Source organism: Apodemus sylvaticus, chromosome 5 (assembly GCF_947179515.1).
Source record: "Apodemus sylvaticus chromosome 5, mApoSyl1.1, whole genome shotgun sequence".
In the NCBI taxonomy this organism is placed as follows: Eukaryota; Metazoa; Chordata; class Mammalia; order Rodentia; family Muridae; genus Apodemus; species Apodemus sylvaticus.
Window position 1 is genome coordinate 161,465,516 of NC_067476.1, and position 17,912 is coordinate 161,483,427.

Consider the following 17,912-nt stretch of genomic DNA (forward strand, 5'->3'; position numbering starts at 1 on the left):
GGGATGTGGGCATCTAGGAGAAGCTAGGGAGGGAGGAGAGGAGGGAACTCCAAGGGCCCTGGGCAACTAGACCCTCCTGCCCTCCTTTGAGACACCTTCCCCATTACCACTGCAATTCGGTTCAGCCACAGAGACCTCCTGAGTGCCCTTGTGTGGCCCTCTGTGCTGCACGTGGCTGCAGTTCAGAGCTCACTCCTCAGCTCCAAGCCCTGGAGTTCTATCATAGGGTTCTTAGGACATGAAATCTGACATGCCTGTCCGAGCATCAGATGCTGTGTTCAGTCACACTCCCAGAAGCGCTCTGTTCCCAGTGTGGTAGGTGGGAGCTTCAGGTGGGAGGAGCCTCGAGGCATCTTCCACAAGAGGTGTGAGAGAATGGAGACCCAGAGCAGCCCACATAGACTCCACAGGCATTTACAATATCCCGTCCTCATGCCCGGCCCTGCACTCAGCCCACAGCAGCTTTGGAAGCTTTCTGTTCCGGCTCTGGAATGTTTCAGTTAGCTTCCATAGACATGTTCCTTCACTACCCACAGCAAGTCAAGCAGTCAGTGTACAGAAAGCTTAATTGAATTACTTAATTCCAGCAATAAGCACAGCTGGTACCACAGGACTGGGAACAGCAGCTGCCACCTGTGGATGGCGAGAACAGAGCTGTAGGGTCATGGTGGGCAGGGTTGGTGTGCAGGTTTGGGCCTGGGAGAGAACAGACCCTGAGCACAGCCTGGCCTCTCAGGTAAGTGTGCAGCTGTGTGCATGGGTGGGCTCCCCCCTGCTTCAGGAGTCTGTCTGCCTGAGGCCTTGGCCTCTTTGTGTCTGGCCTCCTGGGGGTTCCATATTAAGCTCAAAGTCTGCCTCCTACTAAGGTGTGGGCTAGATTGCAGCTACTGGACCGTGCCACTTGATTCTTTGGGAATTTGGTTGGGTGACTAGGGGTGACCATCTCGTCAGGCTGAGATCTCTGACTTGTTTGACTCTGACCATCAGAGAAATGAGATAGGCAGGTAGTTCAAGGGCAGAGAGAGCTCACAGTTGACTCCTGGAGAGGCCTTCATTGAGGCAAAGGTCGAGCAGAGCCCAGGTGTCTTTGTGAGTGTGTGGTTGGGTGGGGTGTAGGTGGGTTCACATGTATACACATATGTAAAGCCAGAGGCCAACCTTGGGTGTCACCCCCAGGGATGTCCTCTGTCTACTTCCTTTGAGTCCCTGACTGGGCTGGGTTTACCAATTAGGTTAGGCTGCTCAGCAAGCCCCAAGGATCTTTTTCCCTGCTTCCCTGCAGATACCTGGATAGTAAATAGACCAGCATAGCTGGGTTCAGGGGATGTGAACTCAGGCCCTTGTGTTTGTATTCGGGTGCCTCCAGCTGAGCCACCTCCCCAGCCCCGACAGGTTACTTTGCATGGTGTGAGCCTGCTGTGACTTACTGTTTTGTTTATTCAAGTCTGTCTGTCAAACCTTCCACACCAGGGCTAACATAGAGGCTTCAGGTTTTTACACTCCACATTTTCACAATAGTGTGTGTGTGTGTGTGTGTGTGTGTGTGTGTGTGTGTGTGTATGTGTGTGTGTGTGTGTGTGTGTGTGTGTGGTGTATGTGTGTGTGTGTATGCATGGGTGTGATATTATTCAAGACACTTGGAAAACATGTTCTTGGACTTGGGTCTGGTGGTAAGATCAGGTGTGTATATAAATTTGTGGGCTTCTTGGAGACAGACTCCCACTATGTAGCCTTGGATGGCTGTGACCTCTCAATGCTTCCGTCTCAGCCCTCTAAGTTCTAGGATGATAGGTGGGTAACACCTTGCCCAGTTACATTTGTCATCTTTGACCGTGGAGGATTATGGCCACAGGAGAATATACCTACAGGGCCCATGTTACGGCCCAGCCAGTGATAATAGGATGATAATAGGATGTCCCCATCTCTCCCCTAGGTGAGGGGAACATCTACATTCTCAGCAGGGCTAGCAGAAGGTCTTGTCTCCACTCTTGGCAGCTGTGGTTGGGGCACCCTGTCCCCATTCTTGGCAGTCTTGTGATCCCCAGCTTGCTGCTGTCTGCCTCTCTGCAGAGCCATGATGGCTCCACGTGGCCAGGGCCACTCACTGGACTCTGCAGGCGCCTCTGTAGGACTTAGTAACAGTCCATGCTGTTGGTGTCCCATACGCATGAGACCATGCACAATGGCAGGGTCCTGGTCACTCCTCCCCACACGGGCTAGCACTGTAGAGGGGAAAGCATTAACAGTGAGCTACCCCTGGGAAGGGCTCTCATGCCTATGTGGCCAGAGCTGCACTTCCCTAGTGGTTACCCACAGGATGCCTCTTGCTGGTAACCATTCACTAGCCAATTGTGTTTTCAGGAGTAGTCAAGGCTGCTCTGCTTCCTTATTCCGAGCCTTGCAAATATCTGCAGTCAGTTTCCTGGACAGAGGGAATGGCGTTCCCAGAGACCCTGAGGTGGGAGCAAGCTAGGTGAACACTGTTTCTGAATGTTTGCCCCCAAACACACGGGCCCCCCAGTGAGATGCTGTTTGGAGTGCAGCTTTGAGAAGATAATTAGGGGTCTCCTTGGGACCAGTGTCTGCATTAGTGTTGCTTCTGTGACAAGCAAAACACCTAAAAAAAATAAATAAAAAGCAACTTAAGGAAAGGGCGTGCTTTGGCTGACAGCGTAGCGGTGTGACCCACCATTGCTGGGAAGCCGCCATTGCTGGGAAGCCATGGTGGCAGGAGTGTGAGGCAACTGGTCACACCACAGCCACAATCAGGAAGCAGTCATGGGATGGTGCCACCCACCTTCAAGGCGTGTCTTCCCATCTCAGAGTTTCTGGAAACATCCTCATAGACATACCCAGCAGTGTGTCTCCTGGGTGATTCCAAATCCAGCCAAGCTAACAGTGAAGATGGCCCCTCACAGCTCCCTATGAAAGGTCCAGGGCTCACCATGTGTGAGCAGAGTAAGTGTACTCAATACCCCATGCACTGGTTCCTAAGTTTAGATGTTCCACGCTCCAGAAATGTGAGACATGCATTTCTGCTGTTTAGCAGCCACTCTGGTTGTACTTCATCGTCATGGTAGACAGAGTAAACCAGCCAGTAAGTCAGCCAGACCAAAAGGAAAAGGACCAGAGGAGGAACCAGCAGAGAGCTGGAGGTGGGAGGTGGTGGGGAAGGGCAGGGCAGGCAGAGCTGGGGCATAGCTCCTGGGAGTGCTTTCTGCCAGCCAACTGCATGTCCACTTGACCTCTTTCCTAGATCCCTGTTGAGGAGTGGGTAACCCTGGGCTGGGTTCCTGTAGAACCAGTGTTGGTTCTTCGTGGCTAGACTCTGCCTTATCTGGGACCAGAGGGCTGAGTCCCAGACAAGCAGGGATGCAACCAGGTGTGGGCCACCCTTTGCCCTCTGCCCATTATCCTTGGTAGCACCCTGCTGACAAGCTTAGGCATATCGGTGCATTGTTTTGTCCCTTGCATGAGGTCAGGAGGGACCATGTATGCCCCATGCACCTTTCTAGTAACTGATGTATGGTGTGCACAGGCGAGGCCTGTGCCGGCACCAGCTGTAGCACTGTCTTGGCATCTAACCCAGCTCACACCCATCCTCGCTCTACCCTGCCCTCCCTTTCTGACACATGGGCTCTCCTCCATGTAGTACAGTAAGAGTCGGTACGTGACAGGGGGGACATTTAGAATGATTTTCTCTCTTCTTCCCTGAGAAGAAATAGCTTTCCACAGGCAGCTTACATGCTAGGTCCTGTGGTGGGCAGCCTGTCCTTCCTCTTTACATGTCTCCAACACAGCTCTTTATTCTGTCTGAGGGCCTAAGAGTCTCCTCTTGGAGGACGCTCTATTGCCCCTTTGGGTCTGTCTGTTAGGAGTACTTGTATCACTATGGAGAGCAGAGCAGGAAAGGCCAGGTCGATGCCTCCCAGGTATCCTGGGACTCATCTAGAGAGGCAGGTGCTCTTGGCTGCTGATCTGTACCTATTTGCCAGGCCATTGGAAGCAGGACCCTCCCAGTCCTAGTATCCCAGGAGCTCTGGCTCCTGCTGCAAGGGGAAGGCAGCCTGGATACCTGGAAAACCTTTTTCCACATACGATGTGCGGGGGCAATGCCAGACAAGGGAAATAGGAAGCCTCACAGATGATATCATCGGTATTTGGCTTCATGTAACCCTTCCACACTCTGTTGTCAACACTCCTCACTGTAGATGCAGAAAAGTACCAGTGGAGGCAGAGATGCAGAGCAGCCATTGGCAGACCAGCCATCCTTGGGGCCTCTGGGAATTCTGGGATAGGATCATGGAGGGTCAGTGGTGGGTGCTCCTCCAGGGATTTTGTCCTGACCCCAGGAAGTGTCCTGAAGTTTAAAGGCCAGCCCCTGAGCAGTGAGGACTTGCCTCCCCCACCCACACACTTGACTTTGTAAGTTTCCCAATGCTCCCAAGAGTGTGGCTGAGGCACATGGACAAACACAACATGAAATAGCATGTAAACTGCTTCCTGGAAGACAAAGGCTCTGGAACCAGAGGGAAGAAAGAGCTTTGTTCTGTCCAGAGCCTTACCAAGAATCTTGCCTGTTATTTTCAGAAGCATCCGCTCAGATGTGACGGCATCCCTCTGTGGCTGGTGCATTAGCAGCTGATGTCATCCTGATATCTGTGTAGGTGTAGCAATACAGTTCTCACCCCATCTCCTAATGAGGTTGTGTCTGAACTCCTGCATAAAATGTGTGCTCTTTCATGGAAACTTAATTTCCCCATTTCCCCTTGTATTCTGAATATGACATAACATTGATTTTGTGTGTGTGCATGTGTGTTTGTGTGCGTGCACGTGTAGGACAAAGGTCCATGGTGTCTTCCTCAGTTTCTCTCCATCCTCATTTTTGAGACAAGGTTTTACAATGAATTCAGAGCTCACAGACTCAGCTTGGCTGGTTAGCCAGCAGGTCTTCCAGTCTCCACCTCCCCAGTGGTGGTATTACAGGCATGAGACGTGGAGACCCATTTATTTACATAGGTGCAGAACTCCTATCCCCATGCTTCTAGCAAGAACCTTATCTACTGTGTTCTCTCTCCAGCCCCAGATATGCTTTAAGTAAGCGTGAAGGTTTACTGGAAGTAGATCTGGGTGGCAGTGTGCTGTGCAAAGGGATGTAGGTCTAGGAAGGCTGGGAGTTGGGCATCCCAGCCTCAGGAGCCCATCTGAAGCCTGTTGCCATGTCATGGCAAAGGACACGGAGCAGGGACAGGAAGCGATGCAGGAATTATCATGAACTGCCCAGCCTTGCTGAGGATAGTTGGATCAAGTTCCACCATGGGGTTTCATAAATGCCAGCTTACAGTGGGGCTAAAAGGGAAAGGGACTCTGGGTGGCTGCCACTATGCTCAGGTGAGAGGTTGGCGGCTTGGATCTGGTAGATCCTAGGCAAGCACACAGATGTGGAGACTCCTGGGGTACTCAGAGTGAGTACAATTGGAAACAGATAGTTGCCAGGTGGGAACCAGTTCTAAGACAGGAAGTGGACACTGAACAAGCCAGAAGTTTGAGAAGAGGCTGGCTTTGGATGTGGGAATGGAGACGCTGGGTCCATATTTGCCCCTGCATCCAGAAAGCTGGTGTAGGCAGTGTGCACGCGCGTGCGCGCGCACACCCCACACACACACACACACACACACATATTAGCAGCTAGCATCTCCCTGGGTGAGCCTTTGGTGAAGAATCCACTGCTCAGGGGAGTGTGATCCCAATTTGAACACACACTTCCCTCTTTAGGTTTGGACTGGGACCTCTGTGGGGTGCTCAGTCCTGGTCTCCTCATGGCTGTATGCTCTTGTCATGTGGGGAGAAGACTGCTCTACTCTTGACCTCTGTTCTCCAGGTGTCGTATCATACAGGGATCTGTGACTCAGGGTCTATGCCCCATCACCTGCCTGTTTTGAGGACAGCAGGCAGGAGTGAGAAGAACTTTCCACGTTCCCGATTCTGGATCTGAATGGCGGTGTTTGGCACACCCTCATTGGGAAATCCCAGTTTCATAGTGACTCAGGGCTGACTGTGGGGTAGGATTGCCTCCCAAAATAGCTGAAGGCTCTGTGGGTGCAGCGCCATCAGCTCTCCAGCAGCAGCCTGTGTCTGGGAGGTGTCTGCTTCTTGGAGGAGAAACCTCACAATGTTGGTCCAACGCTTAGTTGATCTAGTAGGAAACCCCGAGTAGAGTCTTTGTCTGGAGGACACCACTGGTAGCTGCATGAACTGATTCTGTGTCCCTTCTTAAGCCAGGCCCGCTGTGCCATGCCTCAGGCTTCTCAAAATTTCCTGTGGACCTGCAATCATCTGGCCAGGAGCACCGGGTAGCTAAGACCATATGCCAAGGAGGACTTAGAGACTGTCCTCCAAGGGCCTGATGTGTGCTGCCTTGTGCTTCTGTCTCTGCTGGTCCTGATGGGGAACCTGAGACATGGGTGTAGCATTTGCCCACTGCTCAGAAGAAAAACCAAACATCAAAGGGAATAGGTACCTTATCAGTATCACAGGGCTTTCAAATGCATTTACTCCTGTCTCTGCCTTAGACCAAGGCCCTTCTTGTACAGGAGGGTGGGTGAGAGTCATGGAAGCCGCAAGTTTATCTGAGCAGAGGATAACCAGAGAGCTTAGAGCTAAGGAGAAGGGAGGCCATTGGCCAGAGAGGGACATGGTGTATGAATTAGGATCACAGGTAGATTAAGGCTTGGACACAGCAACCTGGGGAAGGTATCACAGGGGAACTGTGTGGAGAGGAGGGACAAGTAGAAACATGGCTGCAGCAGACAGATGGCAGGCACACGTGTGCTGCGTGCTCTCTGCATAGCGCCGTGAGGCTCAGAGAAGGACTCCTCCAGGGGTTGGCCTGAGATGTTATGGCTGGGGGTGAGGGCCACAGTCATCTCTGAGGCTTGCTCTGTAATTTGTGTGTGTGTGTGTGTGTGTGTGTGTGTGTGTGTGTGTGTGAAAAGAGCATCCAGAATCATCCTTCCTGGTGATTTGGAATTACAAATGCTATTGTCCACTGTTCTCTATCCTGTCCACTAGACAGGATGCTAGTGTTTATTCCTTCATGATGACTGTGGCTTTATCCCAAGGCAGCAATCACTCCAGTCTACACTCTGGTTCTGCAACTCAGGTGTAGTTTGCATGTATGAGTGAGATCAGGGTATCTTACTGTGTCTGCCTCATTAACCAAACACAGTGATCTCTACATCCTTCTAGAGGACTTTGGTTTCTTTATAGTGGAATAGTATTCAATTATGTATATGTATATGTATATATATTATAAATTTCCCTTCTACTGTGCATTTGTGTGTTCTTGCGTGTGCAGGTCAGAGGACAACCTTGGATAGAACACTCATCTCTTGAGATGTTCATCCACATTGCTTGAAGTTCACAAAGTATTCTAGGTACCCTCATGTCACCACCTCCCCAGGGCTGGGATTACAGGCATGCACTGACCACACCTAGCATTTTACCCGGTTGCTGGGGAGCATATCCTCATGTTGTACAGCAAGTGCTTCACAGACTGGACCATCTCTCTACAGATCACATTTTTTTCTGTCCATATCAAAGGATACCACAGATGATTCTGCATCTTGACTATTATGGGCTGAGCTGTTCCAAGTGTTGTCCTCACAGGAGCTCTGCAGTGTCAGTCTAAAAAGGCATGCGCTGTGGGGCCAGAAATGGCAGCTAGACTGTACCTCCTTGTCAGCTCCCAGCATTGACCTACTCTACCTCAACCAGCTTTTCCTCCCCAGCATAGTTAAGCCCAGTCTGTCCTACATCAAGACCTTCTTCTGGGACAGCCTTAGTCTTAGCTTTGGGTCCCAGCATCCTACTAAAGGTGAATAGGGCCCCTGGCCAGGCTGTCTGGAGAAGCTTATGATAGCATTTCTCTCTGGCTTAGTCTGGGGGTTCACCTGACAAGTGGAACCCCTAAGCAGGGTCAGAGGCCTCCACAGGAACTTATACACACAGAGTCCTGCACAACTCAGTGACCATAGCCATTATGTGCAAACAGGCTGAGGCCCTTGCTTCCAGGCTGCAGAAGTTAGCACAGAAATGGCCCATTCCTGCTGGAGGCCTTTACCGACCAGAGCCAGGACAATGTCTGGAGTCACCTCAAGCTCGCATCTCTAGGGAACTCACAGGATAGTGGAAAGGTACCTTGGGAGAGGACAGTGGCTCTTGGCAGATACGCTGTATGGTCCAAGGCTGCGGGTGAGCAGAAAGGCAGCAGCTGGACTACAGGTATCTGAGAGTAAGCAGACAAGCCAGTGCCGGGGTGCTTGGGAGCTGGGGTGGGGCAGGCAGGGCTGAAGGACACCAGCATGAACTCCACATGTGCCTTCTGCCCTGCAGTCATGGAAATGATAGCAGTTGGTATGTCTCTGTCTCTGTGTTTATGTCTGTGTCTATGTGTGTTAGAGGAGGGAAGTGTGCTGGAGCATGGTGTGGATCTGTGGGGGAGGAAGGAGGATGGAGGAGTATCTGAGTACCTTGGGGAGGAAGGCATGTTTGATGGAGGAGGGCATGTCTGATGGAGGATGGCATATATGAGGGAAGAAAGTGTGTCTGAGGTAGAGGGTGGAAATCTGATAAAGAGTATGTCTAAGAGAGGGAACCCAAGTGTCTGACACAATAGCCCTTCCTATGGGTCCAAGCAGAGTGGACACCCTGGTTCTACACAGTGGAGGACAATAGCCATAATGCTGATGTCTACCTGCACTTGGTCTGTGCTGATCCTCTAAACCCTGTAAGTTGCTAATGCAAGGGATCACACAGTACAGGCCCAGGATGGGGAGAACATGGACCCTGGTAGCCAGTGGCCAGGGCAGAGCTGAGTTAGTCAAGTATCTCTATGAACCATCTCTTTCCAGGGTTTTGTAACTGGCTTGGGCAGTACATGCTAGTTAAAAATAAAATGCTTCCATCTAATTTTGTAAATACTGAGAAGCTAATAACAACAGAGGTTGCAGTTACTACAAATGATCAAAACGAAAGCAATGTGCTGCTCATACTTGCTGTGTTCACCTGACTTAGAGGCGAGTTTTTCCACATGTTATCTCGTGGGTACAGCAGTGTGGGAAGAAGAGTCTGGCCTCCCAGGCCTGGCTTGGCAGATGGGCCTGCAGCTAGCCAGAGCCAGATGTGCTTGGTCCTGAGAGAGTCTGAGAATAGCCATGTAAGGGACTTTGTGGCAATTCAGCTGCCTTGGCACAGCTGACTGTAGTCATTGGTGGGTACTAGACACGGGTAAAGAGAGGAGATCTGGGCAGTTGGACTGTTGCCAGGCCCAAGCCAATGCATTAAGTCCCTATGGTCTCTGTCTTCTGCTAGGTAGTAGACTTGAAGAATGCCATTTGGGATGAGGAGGAAGTACCTGACCCAGGTGCCCACTTCACACAAGTAACACAAGTAATCAGGTTTTAGGGAACAAAGTCCTGCTAGGATTGGTTTTCTGAAGAAAATATTTACTTACAAATGTCAGAGAAGGTATGCACTGACAACCTGAATCCTGATTCACAAGGACCATAAAGCCTCATCCATTGCCATTCTGACCTTTACAACTCTTGGCCAGTCATCCTGACTGTGTAGCCTTGGCCACAGCCATCATGACCTTACAGCCCTTGGGTATGGCCATCCTTGAGGTGGTGTGAATTCTTGAGAGATTTCTGAATTCCAAGCAAATGTTACGAAGCACCATTTTACATTGACTCAGTCTCTACAACTCTTTGAAGATCTGTTTAGTCTTCATTGTGTGTGAGAAGTAGGGCTCAGAAAAGCCAAGTGCCCTGCCTACATATACTCAGCCAGGAAATGATGTATCCCAATCTCTGACCACCAGAGTTGGCCCTCCTTTTTCCGAAGCCCATCTTCTTCCATCCTGCCATAGTCTATAATGCCATAACTTGCTTGAACAACCCCTGTCAGTGCAGTGCTTCTTGAGCAGACTGATCGGGAGAACACCTTATATCATCTCCCAGCCCCAGAACCATCTTTGCCTCTATACTTCCCACAAGATAGTCTGCTCACAAACATGTCCTCCAAGACCTCGTGGGCTTAACTCCAGCAGATTGTCATGTAATCTCTATTTCCTCCCTTGGTCTTCAATCCCAGCAAATGAAAAGTTAGGAAAGATTCTATAAAGAGTGTAATCTCTTATAGCTGACCCCTTCTTGTCACCAGGGTTTCAGTGCAACTGTACCGTCTCCAGGTTCCCCTGCCTTGCTCCGTCCCTTATCCCTCGATTCATTTAGTCTATGTCTAGGCTGCTATGAAATGGCTGGTGAATCTGGTTTTTTTTGTTGTTGTTGTTGTTGTTGTTCATCTGCCCTTTTTCTTTTTCTTTCTTTCTTTCTTTCTTACTCTTTCTTTCTTTCTTTCTTTCTTTCTTTCTTTCTTTCTTTCTTTCTTTCTTTCTTTCTTTCTTTCTTTCTTTCTTTCTTTCTTTCCTTTCTTTCCTTTCTTTCTTTCTTCCTTCCTTCCTTTTTCTTTCTTTTTCTTTCTTTCTTTTCTTTCTCTTTTTCTTTCTCTCTAGCTCTCCCAAACCTCCCAGGCTCAGCAATGTGTTCACGAGGCTTAGAACATTACATGATGCATAGCTGGTAGTCCATGGTCATTTGAGAGGGTTTAGGGCCATAGTGGTAGGGAGCAAGGGCCACCTTTGGCAGGCATTACCTAGGATAGATGGGGGAAATGCTTGACTCTGGCTGCTTGCCAGAAGTTGTCAGAGTCCAGGTTCAAATCTCAGGGAACATTAGAAGTCGGGTGGAGGCCACCCCTACCCTGAAAGAGCTGGCAGACGAGGCTCTGGGGAGGCCAAAGCAAACTTGTGCTTCAGTGCAGAGGGAGGTGTGGAGCAGACATGCCCCACCCCAGGCTTTGTGCTGGGACAGGGGTTATAAATAGACACATATTTCTGGAGACAGCATTTTTACAGGGGCACAGTGTTATAGCCCCTGACTCTGAGAATTCAGTGCCTCAGCCTCTCTATAGTGGCTGAAGATCCGGAAGTAGGAAGGCTTCTGGCTTCAGCCCAAGGCCATTATTTTAGATAGAAATAATTGGAGCTTGGCATTGATTTTGTCTAATTGTGCCTCCCTCTCCTGACAAGCCCTTTGTTTATGTTTGGTGGAGTTCTGATGTTTTATTTTTTGGGCTGCGTCCTCCAATTCTATGAGCCAGAGACCTTCTGAAAAGGAAATAGTAATTTGTCTTCACACTGCACACTGGCACACTCATCTGAGTTGCTGGAGGGAGAGAGGGGAGGAGGGAGGAGGGAGGAGGGAAAAGGAAGGCGGGAGGCGCGCGTGCGTGGGCAGCTCCCTTCCCAGTTAGCTGGGAGATCCCCAACTGTCATTGGTGTTAGAGCTGTGTGCTCACTGACAGGAGGCAAGGCCCCTCAGCTGGCCCTAGACACTCCCCCTGGGTGGGGCAGGGCAGAGGAGGCTCCTCTCAGCCTGGCAGGCAACTTGGGCTGATCCTGGTCCTGAGGATGGAGGATGGAGCTGATGCCTGGAAGCAAGGATCTGGGGGCATGGCTGCAACCAGAAGCCTGAGCCCCAGCAGTGGGGCTGCCTGCTTCTTCCTAAGCTAGTGGGCAAGAAGAAGATTTTCCTGAATGAATCTCTGCACCGCTTAAGCATGCATGTGGCTGGGTGAAGTGTACACACCAGGCAGGGAGCAGGTGATGATGTGGAGTGGAGCAAGGACTTCCTCAGCACTGGCTCTGTGGACTGGCTATCCCTCCCACATGGAAGTCTGACTTGATTTTGCCAGCAAGAGGCTCTAGTGGTCCACTCTTTTCTACCCTTTGGAAGGTGATCCTGAACTTCAGGGGTGTATGCCAGGCACCTCTCACTGCACAGACTTGGGTAGAACTTCCAGGCAGCCACCATGGTGCAAAACATAATCTTAGTGTTTTTCCGCAGACGGCTGAGCCAGAGACCGGCCGTGGAGGAACTGGAGAGAAGAAATATCCTGAAACGTGAGTAGCAGGCGATTCCTCTAGAGGTTTCCCTCACGTGTGCTATGGCTGCTGCAGCAATCTGAGCTCTCACAGCCCAGCCCAGCTCTGCAGGTTCCTTTAATCTCAACAGCTAGGAGATTCTGAAAGAAAAGCCTTAAAGTGCTTTTCAGAAAGCTCCTTCTAAAATGAAATGAAAATAGCTCTCTTCCTAGCATAATTAAAGACACTCTTATCTTCAGATTTATTAGCTGGACCTGTTGACTCAAGGTAAATGAATCATTAACCCTGTGAGTGTTGGGTGCTAAGCAGAGCCTCTAGGGAGTTTGCAGTGGGAGTCCTATGGACATTACGAATTACAGACCAAGTCAGGAATTTCTGGGTGCACCCCTCACTTGTTCCACCTAGGAGAAATAAACAGCTAGCTCCCTGAAGCAGGGGAACTTCTGTGGCTCAGAACTTTGGGTTCCAGCACCCTCTGTACACCTGGCCTCGTTTCCCCAATTAGGTGTGTATCTGTAGTGTGCTGAGCCCAGGTGTCCAGCAATAATGTACACTATATGGAAGTTTCATGGTCTTGGATGATGGAAGGTAGCCAACCCTCAGGTGAACCCTGAGTAGTGCCTGTCTAATAGTTTTTTAAAGTATTTTCCACAAAATGTGTTTGTCTTTGGGTCAATACATTAGTGTGCTCTTAAGCTTTGTCCTCTTGCTGTGTGTTGCATACTCCTCTTGCCTGAGTGTTCTTTGTTTGTGATCATCTTTTTCAAAGTTGTAACAGTGCCAAGACTGACCTGGTTCTATCAGAGAGGCTAGAGAGTCTTGATCTGAACATGCAAGTAAACCTATTCCTTTCCTGTCTTAGCTTCAATACTGTCCTTAGCTTTAAAGCTACCTAGCCCCTCTTGTGTAGACTACTGGAAAAAATCCTAAGATTAAGAATTCTTTCTTAAAGAAAATGGTAGGATTTTTTCTATAGTTAAAGCTTCTTTTGGAAGCCTACACTTGGCCATTGTACTTAACTATTCATGAATTAGAGTCTTGAAAATTAAACAAAGAATAAGCTTGGAAATGAACAAAGACAGAAATAACATACACACATACAAAGAATTCTTTCTTTAAACTTATGTGGTGCTGTTGTTCTGTGGCATAGACATACTTGATCAAGTCAACAGCAGTCAAGCCATTTTAGTTAGCAAATGTTTAGATATTAAAATATAAAGCTACTTATGTAAAATTCAAACTTATGTCACTGATACTATTCAAAATTATGGTCTATGCTTCACCAAGGGATGTTCCAGATTTAGGACATACTCCAGGTGTGCTGTTGGCACACAGAGGAAGCCCCATGGCTCAAACTAACCTGGCCCCACTCCTCCCCTCCATAGCAGTGTCTTTGCTTTCATGTGGGCAGCCAGGTTCCTTTACCTGTGCTTCTAATTGTTGCTATCTAAAATAAACAGTGGAGTCTTAAAAATAGACTGCTTAGTGAATGTGAGTAGAACTAGTGAGTAGCTGGAACTGACTGCACTAACCTTCAGCATGCTGAAGAAAGTGGATTTTCCTTGGGATGGCCATGGCAACGCATCATAAACACAGTGTCTTTGCCAGCAAGCCAGATTTATCCTTAGCTCAGAAGCTTTGTTAGTTGTTCTGAGTGGGAGGATCTGAGAAGCCCATAGCTTGACTTGTATGGTTCTGTTTTCTTCTGTGGCAAGGATATGGCCACCACATATGGAATATCACAGAGCAGCATAATATGTGTAGCTGCACCTGTGACTGGACTCTGTGTTTGCTCCCCTTTGAGAGGAGAATTACGAAATGTCAGTGCATCTGACACATTCAAGATTCTAGGTATTTATGGCCTAATTGAGTATGATGACTGGGTTCAGTCTGTGTGCGTTTCTTAATGTTTACCACAAATCTGAGAGTCGTGCTCTCATCCCCATTTTACTAGCGAGGCAGCCAAGACCCTGAGGAAATGTGACATTTTTAACACATGAACATTGGCCCATCTCTACTGGGCTGCCAAGTTCTTAGCCACCACATCAGAAGCAATCACACTTTCCTAGATACCCATGGAAGAGGCACATGGAGCTATCCAAGGTTCTGGAATAATTTCCCCAAACTGTTTTTTTCTTTTTTAATACTATGGTAATGGCATTTTCACAAAAAAAGGGGGGGGGGCGGTTTGGGGTGGGAAAATCCTGCTTTTTCCATAGTCTTTTCACAAGGAGACTACATGTGGGGTTTGTCCAGGACCTTTGTAAGAAATCATGCCACACTTCCATGCCATAGGCTTAGCTCCTCAGGGCTGGCCTGATGACGTTTTCAGGATTTCCTGGTTGCTTCACTATTTTGACACCATAGCTTACAGCGATGCATTTTTTTTTTAATTACAACATATGTCTGAAGAACAAAGCATATGATGTTACTGTGTTTTTCCCTAAAATTCTCTAGTCTAATATCTTTTAAAATAAGTCTATTGAAAAGCATACTAAGATGTATTAAACATCCACATACCCAGTTCCCCCAATACACTAGTGTTTGAAACATACCATTTATATAAAAGCATAGAATGTAAAATTATATTAGGTGTAGGTTGCAGGGTTTTCCTTCCCCAAACATGGCTGTGTTGCTGTTCTGTGTGCTGGTGGGTGGGATCTATTTCTTAGGCAGGAGTTCTGTTAAGGCTGGGGCCTTGAGGCTTTATTTAGCACCTAGAATGCCAGAAATAGGACTGCATTCTTTCTTCTCTCTGCACCCCTGGGCCAGGCTTACATTACTATAGTATTTCAACATGCTGGCCTACATTTACTTGCCAAGTATAGCATGAATACAACCTATGAGGCAAGGCCAATTCTGAGGGCTGTTGGCCCCTTAGAAGGTAGTCACATATATGTATACTTCAACAATGGAAAAACACATGGGTTGTAGGTATGTCCATATTTGATATTATGTTGCCCATAGTTAGAATAAATATAGTTCATTTTTTGAGGTAGTTGTCTAAAAGTTCCATTTTACACATTTGTAAAATGGAAATATAGAAGACAAACTGTGACAACAGTACTACTCGGAGCTGAACACCTACTTGATTCTTGTGCTATTGGAACTGTGTGTTCCATGTTTTCCTGTGTATAAATATACAGATGAGATATTTAAGTGCCATGGAGACCAACAGACAACTATTCCACAGAAGCAAGCAGTAGCGAAAAACATAACTTCTACTGTATAGGGCAGAGGAAAAAGATGGTCGTGTGTAACAGCTCAGGCCAGCAAGTCCTGAGAAGCTTTTGGGAAAGTAATTGTAAACACATAAACTGATATGTCAAAACGTGTCATCTGTAAAGGGGCCCTAAGAAAGCTAGTACTTGCTTTTGTAACAATAAATGCTTAACTTGCTTCTATTTTTCTTTCACAGAAAGGAATGATCAGACCGAGCAAGAGGAAAGGAGAGAAATCAAGCAAAGACTAACAAGAAAGGTGCTGTCCTAGTTTGTGTTATTGCTGTGTTAAACACATGACAAAAAGAAACACAGGGAGGGGAGGGTTTACTTGCTTATACTTCCAAGTCCTAGTACATCAGTGAGGGAAACTGAGTCAGGAGCTAATGCAGAGACCATGAAAAAATGTTGTTTTATGGCTTGCTCAGATTGTTTTATACAACCCAGGAATAGTAGCCCTGGGGTGGCACCACCTACAGTGAGCTGGGCCCTCCCTCCTCAACCAATCATCAAGAAAATGTCCACACAGGCATATTCACAGGCCAAAAAGATGGAGGAAATTCCTCAATTGGCATTCTCTCTTCTCAGATGACTGTAACTTATGTCAAACTGACAAAACTCGTCTGCACAGGATTATAATCAAAGCATTTTATTTTGTAAGTAGATGTGGACTAGAGAAAGCTTCTGCACCTGTTTGGAAGAGATAGTGTAAAGCATACTGTGACTTTGTATGCTTTTCTCCAGGCAACATGTGGTCAGTTGCTCCAAGAGCAGTGCCTTTTATACATATGCTAGTGTCTAATGGAACTGAGTAGTGAGGCCCTAATAGCAATCCATTGGGAAGGCAGTAAAACCTAAGTAGCACTTACAATCCCTCTGCAGGAGGCAACTGAGCATTTTTTTAACACTAAAAAACACATACTTGTCAGACTTGTCATTCTTAGTTGCCTTCGATGTATCTTGTTTCTTGATTATAGACTGCAGGTTTCTGTTGCTTGCTTCTATGGAATAGCGGTCTGTTTGGTCTCCATTCTGCATTTGTTAGATTTACAATGGCTAGTCTAGGAAGTAACTCCAGGTGCCTAAGTCTACCTTTCCTCCTGATCATGTCCACTCTCTGGATAACTCTCAAGAAAAGCTCGTGATTTGTTGATCTTGGAGCTAACACAACAGCCTTCCAGCTCTTCAGGAGAGTGGAGGTTAGCATAACAGACTGCTGACCACATGCAATTTACTCAGCGACTCCATCAACCACTCCTTGACCATGAGCTCTGTCAGGACTGGTGGATGTTGGAAGAAAGAGATTATGCGAGGATTATTTGATGCATTCTGAAAGCACACTAGAGAATATTCATGGTAACTCACAAGTACAGCTGTTTATAGATTATTATATACTGTTTACTATAAGAAAACAACTGAGGCATATGATATCTAACTATAATCATCTTTTATTTTAGCTTAACCAGAGACCCACTGTTGATGAATTGAGAGACAGAAAAATTCTGATCCGTTTCAGTGACTATGTGGAAGTAGCAAGAGCACAGGACTATGACAGGAGGGCAGACAAGCCCTGGACAAGACTGTCAGCAGCAGATAAGGTATACTGCTTCTGTGTGGGTTGGGGTATTATATCTTATGATTAAGCTGGGCTCTCTTAGACAATGTGAACCACTAGGTAAATTATGCCCTACACTGTGATTTCATGAAGATAATTTAGGATTAACTTGAGCTAGGGGACAGTTCTGATCTGAAAGACATTTGGCAGTATCATAAGACATTTGGGGTTGTCAATGCAAATGGTGTCTACCATATTCAGTGGGTGGACATCACAAAGTGTATGAGGATCCCCCTAAGAAATGCCAATTTCCAATTACCATAGATGTGTAAACAGCAAAATTTGGTACAGATGGTATAAAGAAAATCAAATGACCCAAGCACATGGTAAGTGACCATCCATGGTCAAATGCTATCATCTAGGAGGACATAAGACTAGAAGTGTGAAGGAATCTTTCAGAATATTTTTCTTGGAAGAGAAAATTTATAAATCACTCAGTTATTTGCTCTACAAGAACTGTGAATGTTTCTAAGAATATGCATCAAACTGGAGAAATGCTGTTATAATAGAGTTGGACATGCTTAGATGATCAAAGGGAAAGAATATCTTTAGCAGCTATTGTTATCTGAATATAGAAGGTTTTCTATGTTTACAATATATATTCTTGTCTCTTGGACTTTGAAGGGCTCATATGAGAGCCAGGTATGATAGCATGTTTAGAGAAGCTAAAAGAGGCAAGACTAGAGGCCCTAAAAAGATGCCCACTCTACTTCCGTCATAGCACAAAACTGAACTATATGTTTAAAAGTTCCAATGACATAGGTTTTCTGATAGCACAATCCTGAGAGAGCCAAAGCACGTATCTTACTATAAACTGGTTCCCAAGTCTGTGCTAGGTTCACCTGCTAGTGCAGGAAGGGTTGTCTGCCCCACTACAACACAACAGTGTAATTACTTTCTGATTTTTGACCACAGTGTCAGCACATATTGATGGTTGACAGTATATAAAGGTGATAATTTGACTTGAAAACCTATCCTTTTTAAATCTCAGGCAGCAATTCGTAAAGAATTAAATGAGTATAAAAGTAACGAAATGGAGGTACATGCATCCAGCAAGCACTTGACAAGGTGA

The 17,912-nt window shown here is 47.2% G+C and overlaps 1 protein-coding gene across 1 annotated transcript in view; it reads left to right on the plus strand.

Annotated features, from left to right (window-relative positions):
- Nucleotides 1-17,912, plus strand: part of Phactr3 (phosphatase and actin regulator 3) — a 197,198-nt gene extending 179,286 nt beyond the window's left edge. Inside the window, exons 9-12 of the mRNA XM_052181740.1 lie at nt 11,967-12,022; nt 15,423-15,484; nt 16,683-16,823; nt 17,832-17,912. Coding sequence (XP_052037700.1) covers nt 11,967-12,022; nt 15,423-15,484; nt 16,683-16,823; nt 17,832-17,912 — 340 coding nt within the window. The remainder of the gene's footprint in view (nt 1-11,966; nt 12,023-15,422; nt 15,485-16,682; nt 16,824-17,831) is intronic.